The 10,979-nt window shown below is 50.4% G+C and overlaps 1 protein-coding gene across 1 annotated transcript in view; it reads right to left on the bottom strand.

Moving 5' to 3' along the window:
• The window catches only part of LOC102001841 (uncharacterized protein CXorf49 homolog), an 8,808-nt gene extending 2,378 nt beyond the window's left edge, over positions 1-6,430 (bottom strand). The window contains exons 1-3 of the mRNA XM_005358639.2: positions 5,174-6,430; positions 4,476-4,632; positions 3,924-4,006 (exon numbers count right to left, since the gene is read on the bottom strand). Of these exons, the coding sequence (XP_005358696.2) occupies positions 3,924-4,006; positions 4,476-4,632; positions 5,174-6,430 (1,497 nt within the window). The remainder of the gene's footprint in view (positions 1-3,923; positions 4,007-4,475; positions 4,633-5,173) is intronic.
• Between the last annotated feature and the right edge of the window lie 4,549 nt (positions 6,431-10,979).

The following is a 10,979-nucleotide window of genomic DNA, read 5'->3' as shown; positions in this document are numbered from 1 at the left end:
TGATGTGGAAACGTGGACCCTATGGCTGTCACCTGACAGCCACGAATGCAGAGCACTGGGCGTCTGCACAGCTGACTGTGGCTGCCGGGCTGGGGGTCCCTGGCTGCTCTGGGTTGTTACATGGGCCTTGAGAAGGGGACCATCTATTTGCCACCAAAGTTCCAGGCCATGTTTGTAAAGGAACTCAAGGGAGTCCTGGTTCCCAGTCCTGGTGGGAGGTTGTAGGGGCCCCCGAGTGCCAGAGCATCAAGGAAGAAACACAGCTCAGCCACCCTGTAGGTTCTCCCCGAGCTGAATGAATAGCAGAAGGACAGAGCCTGGGTGCTCTCCAGGGAGGGTACCCCTCTTCTAGGTGGGGGCAGACTGAGAAAGGGAGGGGAAAGGAAGGAAGGGAAGCATCCTACTTCCTCCTTCCCAATGGGGTCCAGATTTACTCTTCAGACCTGAGCCTGGGAACCTGCGCTTGCTCCCCTAGAGGCAGCAGGGTCAGCGGACCACAGCAACAGTATTGGGAAACAGTAGGTCTGAATGAAGATGAGAGAGGCTGTGTGCTCAGCGGGCAGGGCAGGGCTGGCCAAGTCATTCTCACAGAGCTGTTGGTGTCCTGCCATGGCTTCGGCATGCAGCTGTACTGATGACAATGGCCCCGAGCCTGCACGAACAGTGCCTGGTGCTGGAATTCACCACAGCCAGGTCTGGCTTCCACGTGCAAGCTGCCAGAGCCCAGCTGTGAGTCTGTCACACTGCACTCAGCTCTCACCCTTGCCAGAAGTAGCCACGAGACTCGGGATGAGAGCCCCAGCCTGAGGAATGACACTATCTTCTCAGAGAGGGGCTCTGACCGGGGTGTTCCCCACTGTCCCTTCAGGCTCTCAGGTCACTGTCCTCCCACGTGGATGATGTGCTGTCTCCCTGAGCTCATCCTGTGTGCCTGGTACCCATGAGAACTCTTGCTTTATAGATGAGGCACCAATTGTTATTTAGGAAGACAGTCTGTAATCATTCTTGCCCCGAGACAAGACATTTACCCTTTTCTTAAAACCAAATTCATGTTTTACAAAACAATTTTTGTGTGTTTTTGTGTGGTCATACTTGTGGGAGCCAGAGATAGTGCTTTTCTCTATTGCTCTCCACCTCAGTTTTTGAGCCAGAGTCTCTCCTTGAGCTCAGAGCTCAGCAACGGGCTAGACTGGCTGGCAGTAAGCTCTGGAGACAGGCCTTTTCTCCCTGTCCTGCCTCAGGTCTAGAGTGACAGGTGTGAGCTTAAGCTTCTAAGAGGATCCAGATTCAGGTCCCTATGCTTGTAAGGTGACAACTTTACCGACTCGACAATTTCCCCTGACCAAGACTGTTGAGAGGTGTTCATCTCGGAGAAGGACCAAGAGCCTACCCCAGCAATTCCTACCGTTCAACAGCCCTCACCTTTGGGCAGTCAGTTTGCTGATTTCCAGTTTCTCCTACTCTGTGCTCACCACGTCTTAGGGCTTGACGGAGCACTCTAGTGAAGACCAGCTGTGCCTTGTGTGCAGTTGCTCCCCCGCCCCAGCTGGTACCACTTTTCAAGTCAGGCCTTTCTTCCTCCAAGGTAATCACATGCCATCCACAGATTCACAAGCACACACAAGAGGACCAGGAGATAGACTCCTGAGATTTATCTTCATTCTGTGTGAAGTGAGCAGCCTCTTGTGAACCTGCATCTGCCTGACCTCACTGAACTATGGAATTACCTCTGAGCTCCAAACCTTGCTTAGTGTTGGTGCCTGGCTCAAGGCACAAAAACCTCCCAACTGTGATGGTAACTTCAGAGCATAGGGCTCACGTAGAGGCCCTGGGGTCTCAAGGGGCAGTCTGGAAGGCAGATCTGAGATGTAGAAGCATCCTATTCAGGAAAACTTGTACTGTGCAGGAGGTCCAAAGCTCATGTGGCTGCCATTCTTGCATGTGTGGATGAATCAGCTTAGCAACCAATGAGAGCAGAAGGGCAGTTGGCTGCTCAGGATGAGAAGATGTGCTGGCTCTGGTCCCTGACCCTTCCTTAAGCAGCTAGCATGCAGTTCCTCCAGGCTGGCTCAGAGGAACTACTATAGACTCATGCCATCATCTTGAGTTCTAGAGATGAGCAGGTGATGTTCCCTTTCCCCTCCAACCCTTTTCCCGACAGCAAGTTCCTGCAGCTCTGCTCTGCTCCACTGCCCACCAGGGTGTGGTCTTGGTTTCCACCCCTCTACTGCAATGGATCGGGGATAAAGCAGAGGACATGGAAACTGAATTCCCAAGGTAAAGGCTACTCAGAAGGCCAAGGATAATGTGCAAATTCTGGACAAGTCATTCCTGAGTGTGATGCCTCCGCAAGGAGAGAATGATCCACAAAAGATGGAGCCTGGTGGCAGGGGTGCTGGAAAGATGGTTCAGTGGTTAAGACAACTGGCTACTCTTCCAAAGGACCTGTGTTCAATTCCCAGCACCCACATGGGAGCTTACAACTGTCTGTAATTTCAGTTTTAGGGGATCCAGTGTCTTCTTCTGACCTCCACATACTTGCAGGCCAAACACCAATGCACATTTAAAAAAAAAGGATGGAGCCCAGGAAAGGGGTAAGATGAGCCCAAATGTTACCCTAATGTCTGCTGAAATGATCCAGAAGAGAGGACCCCCTTAGTCCAAGGAAAGGGCTCAGAGTTCCTGCAGAATTAAGGGAACAGAAAGCAAAAATGGGTTCTATGGTTGTCCCAGAGGAGGACGGTAGTCAAGGAAGGGACAGGGCGATAGGGAAGAGAGGAAACGGTGACTGGGCAGAACCCAAACCCAGTGCACAGGGATAAACTGGAGTGCAAGGCACCTGCTCAGAAGCAGAAGTGCTTAGCCCAGGTTACCCCTAGGGCTACTGTTCTTAAAGGGCTGGGGAAAGAACAGCTCCCCATACTTTCTGAACCCCATCCCTAACAAAAAGAGAAAGAGCAGACAGACCACAGGACACAACTACTTTAATGTGCAATATCTGTCACCAGAGGCAGACAGGGGACAAAAGGAGGGGCATAAAAGGTGGCTTTGGCTGTGGAACAGGTAGAAGGAAGAAGTAGGGCCACATCACAGCCCCGGGGATCCATGAGTTGTAGTCTGATCTCTCCTACAGGGAAGCTGGGCTCAGCCTGTCAGGCAGAGCCAAGTCAGGCCCACCCTGGCCGCCTTAACAGTCAGGAGTGGGGGGAGGGCTGTGGAGAGCAGAACATTCACTTCAAAGGGCCTGGAACCTTTTGTTGAGGGCCCTCATGACGGCTGGAACAGAGAGGTGCGAATGGGTACTCCAGACAAAGACACGCAGGACTCAACTACACCGATTGCCCCGCCCGCTTCCCCCTTCTATCCACAGGGATTCCCCAACTGGCAATCTGCAAAAGTCCCCGGGACTGACTCCTCCACCGCTCTCAGAGCACCATGTGGAAATGCCCTCTGCAGGAGAACGGTGTGGGTGGGCACTCGGCAGAGCACTGTGGGAGAGCAGTCTTATCTGCTTGGTGTTACACCCCGCCCCCAATACAGTAGTAGCAGCCAGCTAGCCTTTCCTGGGTATCGGTGCCGATGTACCTAGCTCCCTCTGCCCCTGCCCTCACCCATCCCTGCCCAGGGTCAGTCATACCGAGTTGTTTTCTCAGCCTGTATGCTTCTTTCTCTAGCAAAGGACACTAGCCCAGCAGACAGAGGGGAAAAAATATCGTTCAATATCCTGGTCTCCTCCCCACTCCATTCCCAGTCCTCCCAGTCCTACATCCCACCCCACAGTACTCAACAAGACTGGTACTCAATCCTGAGCAGAGAGGAGGTGCCCTCTCTCTGTGGAGTGCGGGACCATGCGAGCAGGCCAGGTTAACTTGGCTACCACCATCTAGCAGGGCTGTCGTTTCTCGCAGATAAGAACATTTTACCTGTTGACACCCCAGTGTCCCTGGTACTTGATTCTGCTTCTCCCCAGCAGGGAGTGGGGAGACCACAGATGGTTCTTGGTCACCTGAAAGAGAACAGAGTGCAGCATCCAGGCTTGGGGTTCAGGTGGGAAGGGCCTGGTGAGGTCTAAAATGAGGCAACATCGCCCTCTGCTGGCAGCAACTTGTACCTCCTGCTTTCTCAGTTTCTGGGCCTGTCTTCCCTGATGCACAGAGACAGACCCCTAGGACTTTAGCCCTGGGTCGGTTCTAGTCAGGTCGTAGCCACAACCAGGACCTGGGAAGAGGCCAGCAAATAGGGCTCACCAGAAAAAACTCTGGAGTGCTGAGCCAGCTTCTAGAGTTGGAGTTGTCCTACCCTTTAAAGCCACGTACACCACAATCCCACTCATCTGACAACATGGCCCGCCCACAACCAGTCTTGTGAGCTGTCTGCCTAGATAGGGAAGCCCAGAAAGAAGACTGCAATCCCTCAGTGATAGAGACTAAAGCGTCCCTCCTCTGTTCCACTGTTCTCAAAGCCCAAAGACTCACCAGTGGGCGCAGGTGTTCTGGCGCTGGTGCCTCTCCACTTCAGGGCTACGAGCTGGGAATTTGCTGAAACTTGGGGTGCTCGGAGGTTGGTGTCTCCACTGCTCATTTCTCCACGATGCATGCACGTGAAAGGTCGCACTGCCCTGCGTGTTGGAAGCTGGCACAAAAATTTCTCAGTGAGTACATGTCATGGAGGGGCTGAGGGGCAAGTGGGAGAAAAAAATGGAGGCTTGTGAGGCTCATCCCATCCGCACCTTCTCTTCCTCCTTCAGCCTCAGGGCAAGAGGCAGGAATGGAGCCCCCAAGCACTGAAAAGGCTCAGATCCTGGCCTGGCTTCCTTGGGGAAGAGCCAGGAGGGAGGATCAGGAGGCCCTTGGGTCTGACTACAGCCAAGCTGTGCAGCCCACACTGGAAGGGCTCTCTGGATCCAAATCACCCAGACTGTAGCCAGGCCCGCTTCCCACCCTGCCTGGCTAGAGAGAGGAGATGCACAGGGAGGGAACAGTAGCCAACACCTAACTGAGGCTCCCTCATATCCACCCTTCCTTATGACCAGGACCCCACACCGGACATCCTAATCAGGGCGAGTGTCCACTGACCACCCCCAGGCCAAGATAGTGGCAGAGGGAGCGGGGCAACGGTCTGTGCTGGGGAGGGAAAGGGTGGGGTGAGAGGGGACAGAGGGTGCTCTACTCACTCGGGCACGGGGATTTTCCTTGATCTTGCAGGACTCTGGTGTTGGAGTCATCGCTGCCAAATTCTTCACGGTATCTTTATACACAAGGCCTCTGTCTGCCCTGGCTGCTGGCAGGGCCTCCCTCGTATTCTTTGCTGTTGCTTTCTTTCTGGATGGCCCATGTGCAGGCTCGCTGGCTTCTAGAGGTGTTGCGCAGTGCTTTTTAGAACTCTCAAGTGTGGAGACGCAGGTTATTGGAGGAAAGGTGGCTGTTTCCCCAGGAGCTGCCTTTGGTCTCTGTCCACACTGTGGGACAGGTCTTCGCCCGGTGAATCTTGGGGCATCCTGTAGGGCTTTCTTCTCCTGGACTGACTTTTTCTTAGAACTGGCCTTCATTAGCCCACCCGCAGCAGCTCCTGGGAAACGGGGCTTGCTTGGTTCCTTGCCTCTGGATGCAGCTGCTTTTCTGTTAGAACAAGAGCCTCCTAGCTTTCCCATGCCCAATGCATGGCTCCTGGGAGCACCCACCTGCAGAGAGCCAGTCATATGATGAAAATTGCCCCTGGGTCGAACATCCTCTCTTTTGATTTTATTTCCCGGATCCATAGCATTACTGGATATGATCTGCCCTCCGTTCTTGAAGCAAATGCTCACCCTCATCACTTGTACCTCATTCTCTTCATCCGAGTCAGGGTCGGGAGATGGTTCTGGGATGTCCGCAGGGGCTGCTTTCTTACTCTTGATGATTTTCTTTTTCTTTTTTGTCCTGCGCGCCCTGCCTCCTTTGGCCCCCCTGTGGTGGACAGGGGCCCCAGAGGCCTGCTTCACGTCTACCAATCTCTTGCCCAGCCTGCCTTTCCTGCTGCGGTCTGCCTCTGCACCTGCCCAAGGGGTAGACTGTTGGGCGGTACAGCTTTTTGAGGAGGAGCGGCTTCTAACACTTTGGCGTATCTGGTCGGTTGGCTGCTGCACCATTTCCTCAACCCCATCGTCGTCGTTGACAAGAGGCAAGCAAGCCTTCAAGTCTTCTTTGTCGCTGTCTGAGGAGACAGACTGCTCGCTGTGATCCTGCACCGGTAGCTTGGACCCTGACTCAAGGTCTGAGTTGCCCTCAGTCTCGATGTCATCCTCACTTACGCTACTCTGTGAAGATCCCACATCATGGCTCAGGTCGAGATTCCGCAGTGAGCTTGGGCCCTCCAGGCAGACTTCAGTGGCCTCCCCATCCTCGGAGTCCACGCCTACTTCTTCAACGGCCGTCTGTTCATTGGAGCTCATGAGTCTAGTGTTAAGTCTACGTGGCCTGGCTTGTGAGGACAAGGGTATCCCTAGTCTTCACAAGACCAGCTAGGCCCTCCGAGACACCGTCACCATAGACACACTAGCGCTAAACACAAACAAGGGTACCCTTCTACTGACGTCATGCCTTCATTCTGGCCTTCTCATTGGCCTACCCTCCACCAACCAGATCAACCCTTGTTAGACCATGGTCGAGGCCCTAGCCAATAAGAATGCGTATGCTTGGTTGTTTGGAATTCTTAGCCTGGCTGGCCCAAGTCTATGGATGGGGTATGGGGATGGGAGGCGGGTTGGAGTATAGGAGGTGTGGGGGGCCTAGGGTGGGTGGGAGGTGTGTGTGTGTGCAGGTGGTGGAGTCTTGAGTGTGTAGTGCAGTCAGCCTTGTCTCTCTTTTTCTCACCTCCTCTGGCCAGACACGTTTCATGGAAGGAGACCTGCACTCTCTGTGGCTCTTTCCTCCTGTAAAGTGGAGAAAGTAGCCACACATGGGCCAGAGGCTTGTGAGGATCCAGTGTTGGGATGGCTGTGAAGCACTCAACATAGAAAAGATCGGGAAGCCCCTGTTCCACAGCCAGGCCAACTGTTCAACAGGACAGTGGGCAAGGAAGCCCATAGTAGCTCTCAGTGCTCCACAGAAGAGTAGCTAGATAGAAGATGGTCTTCGAGCCCCAAGCTGTGGCGACAGCAACTATGGTTACAAGCAGCCACACACCCATGACGCTGGGTTGGCAGGCTGCAATTTTCCCACTTCTTCCAAACCCCATCCCGTTCTCAGACCCCATCCCATCCCATCCTCATCCCGAGGTAAAGCAAAGAGGAGGACTCTCCTAGGGTGAAGAAAAAGGCATTCCGTGGCACCAATCCTGGCTGATTCTGAAGCTGCAGACCGAAATTAATGCTCATATAGCAGGTTTGCAAACACGACAATACCTTTAACCCAACAAGGGTGGGTGGGGTTCAGACTGGTAGTCTTCCCTATGCTGAGGTGGAGGGTGCAGTTCGTAGAGGGCAGCCCCTTGAGCGGGTAACTTGGTAGAACAGAAATCACTATGTGCCTGGCCATTTTCTAAGCACTCAAATAAATCCTTTGAGATATCTCCTAAGTTTGCCCTTCTAGAAGGAAGAACCCACTACCGTGAGGGCAAGGACACATTCATGAGGATGTCGATGAGGGAAAGCCTTTGGGGAACTCTCTGAATTTCCATGGGTAAGGGAGTGCATGAATGCAGACTTAGCCCGTGCACCCAGTAAATGCAATGGAGGCAGCCCACAGCTCAAGGCCATGTCCAACATGTTTCATAAGGCAAGCATGATTGAAGAGCACTAGGTTCTAGAAGAGTTCACGGATTTGGATGCATATTTGTGAATTAAAAATCCAAACCAGGCAGCTGGGCGGTGGCGGCAGACGCCTTTAATCCCAGCACTCAGGAGGCAGAGGCAAGTGTATTTCTGTGAGTTCGAGGCCAGCCTGGTCTACAAGAGCTAGTTCTAGGACAGGCACCAAAGCTACACAGAGAAACCCTGCCTTGAAAAACCAAACAAAAAATCGAAAGCAGGCGTAAGTGTTATTTGAGAGTACATATAAGCATGTAGAAGGGTATACTTTAAAGGTCCAGAATGGAGACCCAAGAAGGCCTTGCAGGGGCGATGAGGCACCAATGTTGTCATAATTTGCCCAAGAATGTCTGTACCCAGTTTTCTCCAGCTGAAATTTGGGGAGTTCTTTCCTTGGTTTCTAGAATGTTCTAGAGTGCTAGCATTTCCTTTGCATTCCATTAAATTATTCCAGTTTTCAAAGTGCTCCCAGGGGGGAATAGAGCCAAGTTCCTGCAATTCTCTCTAATCTTAAGCATCTGTCAATCTACCAATCCATAGAGCTTGCTTCATGAGCATTTTGTTAAAAGCATTCTTTGCTCGTTCTACACTGTTGGCTTATGACAATTGACTTTATGGGAAACAGACTTCTAACTCTTGTCTGAGCATAGCTTATCTCACACGCTTGTGTCTGTGTAAGGCACCTCCAGCTGTCTTGTGTGGAAGAACTCCAGACTTCACCACTTGGGGCCATGTTTAAGGGGAAATCACCAGGAAAGCACAAAAATGTGAGGTATGTGGTGCTAAGGAAAAGATATTTGATCACAGCTTAAAAGGGAAGAGGGTCCACATTTTTGACCCCAATTGAGAACACACCTGGCCTCTGAGTGACTTTAATTTTTAATCCCATTTGCACATGGTCACTAACAGCCCTATAAGTGCACCTGTATTGACACTGGGATTGAAACAAGGTGTAGTGAATCGTTGAATTAGCAACCATGGAATTAGTGTATTGTCATACTGATTTAATCTCAGTCTGTATACCATTCCATGCCTCTGGTTTGGTTTTAAATATTTATATTTTATTTTGTGTGTATGTATGAGTGCCTGCCTGTATGCTGTACACTATGTGTGTCTGGTACCTAAGAAGGCCAGAAGAGGTCGATAGATCCCCTGGAACTGGATCAGGAGATGCCTGACGTGGGTGCTCGTAAGAAAGAAAGAAAAGCAAGAAAGAAATTTGCATCCTCTGGAAGAGCAGCAAGTGCTCTTAGCTGCTGAGCCATCTCTTCAGCCTCCCTACTCTCATTTAAAAAAAAAAAAAAAAGATGGGCTCTGTACTACTGAGTAGCCCGGCGAAGTATCGAGCTCACGATCCTCCTGCTTCTGCCTCCCATGTGCTGGGACTGCAGGTGAGTGCCACCATACTAGCCTCCGCTCTGCTGCTGAAGAGGGCATTTTGGTTGTTTCCAGTCAGGAGTTAGTATACCTAGGAGGTGCTACCTGTGTTCTGGGGCATGGTTCATGGTATCCTTGGCAGAGCTTTCCATCCCTGAGATCTTTATCCCTGAGGGTAAGCTCCTGGATGTGTTGGACCTGACCCTGAACAGCCTTGCCATCCTGCTTCTAAGAGTCACACAAGCATTGTTTCTTGTGGGGTAAAATGGCTGGGAAGCTATGTTTATATCTAGGAGTGCGACTGTTGACTTTAAGACAGGTCTGTGTCTAAAGTGCTCAGATTTTTCTCCAAGTGACTGTTATCCATCTTCCTGCAAGGGTGCACCACTATCTCCGCTCTTCTGCAACCCGAGCAACTTATATTGCTATGCCATCGCAGCAGTTTTGCCTTCGGTGAATGTAAATTATGTTATCGCATTTTGCTGTTTTGTTTTTGTATTGAGTCACTAAGGAACTCAGTCTATCCTCAAACTCTTGATCATCCTGTCTTTGCCTCCTGAGTGCTGGGATGGGGTTGGGATTGCAGGCATAAATCATAGCTCTCAGTACTATCTTAGTTTTATTTTTAGCTTTGTTTTTTTTCCCCTGTCTTAGTGTGTAGACTAGGCTGGCCTCTAACTCTCAGTGATCCACCTTCTGCTGCCCTCCAAATGCTGGGATAAAAGGCGTGCACCACCATGCCTGGGTTTTATGAGAATTTTATACTTCAGAACTGAATTCATATCATACCCCACCCTTCCCTCTCTTCTTCTAGTTCCCTCTGTGTTCCTTCACTCCCTCTGAAACTCATAACTTCTTTTTGAATTATTACTGTTACATAATACTGGATTCGTTGCTTTTATGCATGTGTGTGGGGCTGACGATTTAGGGTTGGAGTCTTTTTCAGACTCTCTTTTTTAAAAAATTTATTTTATTTGTTATATAGTGTTCTGTCTACATGTTTGCCTGAATGCCAGAAGAGGGCACCAGATCTCATTATAGATGGTTGTGAACCACCATGTGTTTACTGGGAGTTTAAATCAGGACCTCTGGAAGAGCAGTCAATGCTTTTAACCTCTGAGCCATCTCTCCAGCCCCCAGACTCTCTCTTTTTAATTGCTCCTTCATATCCCATATTGTTTGCCTTAATTCATTCAGCTACTTATTCGTATCCTTTTGAATTCACTGAGGATTTTAGGTCAATCTTTGAATCCTTTGTCCACTATTTCATCCACTTGGGTATCTTTGGATTCAGTTACTGGAGTCATAAACCTTTGAAGGAGTCATATTGGCTGTGCTTCTGCATTGGGATCTCTGTGTGTGATGGAGTGGAGGTTTCCTACATGTTCATCTTCCTAATGAGCAGCTTTCTCTTAGAGGCTTGATCTTGAAGACTGCCCAGAAAGGAGAAACAATGACAACAACAAGGAGCGCACAGAAACCAGAAATCCAACCATGATGGCTTATGTCTGCACTCCTACCACTGGGGAGACTGAGGCAGGAGATGACACGTTTTGGGAGAGTGTGGGCTACTCAGCAAGGCCGTATTTAAAAAAAAAATAAAATAAGGGCCAAGGATGTAGTTCGGTGGAGAAACAATTTGTTTAGCAGTCACAAGCCTTGGGTTTGGTCTTCAGTATTACAAAACAAAAATAATAAAATAAAATCCCCACTAAAACTCAGTTAAAAACAAGTGCATCACCAATAACAATAGAAAAGAAAGGGGAAAATAATACAGGTCAAACTTAAAGGCTAAAAACTAATGAGGGTAAATGAA

Source organism: Microtus ochrogaster, chromosome X (assembly GCF_000317375.1).
Source record: "Microtus ochrogaster isolate Prairie Vole_2 chromosome X, MicOch1.0, whole genome shotgun sequence".
NCBI lineage: Eukaryota > Metazoa > Chordata > Mammalia > Rodentia > Cricetidae > Microtus > Microtus ochrogaster.
The sequence above is the reverse complement of the archived record's forward strand: the minus strand, read 5'-3'. Positions and strand labels throughout refer to the sequence as shown.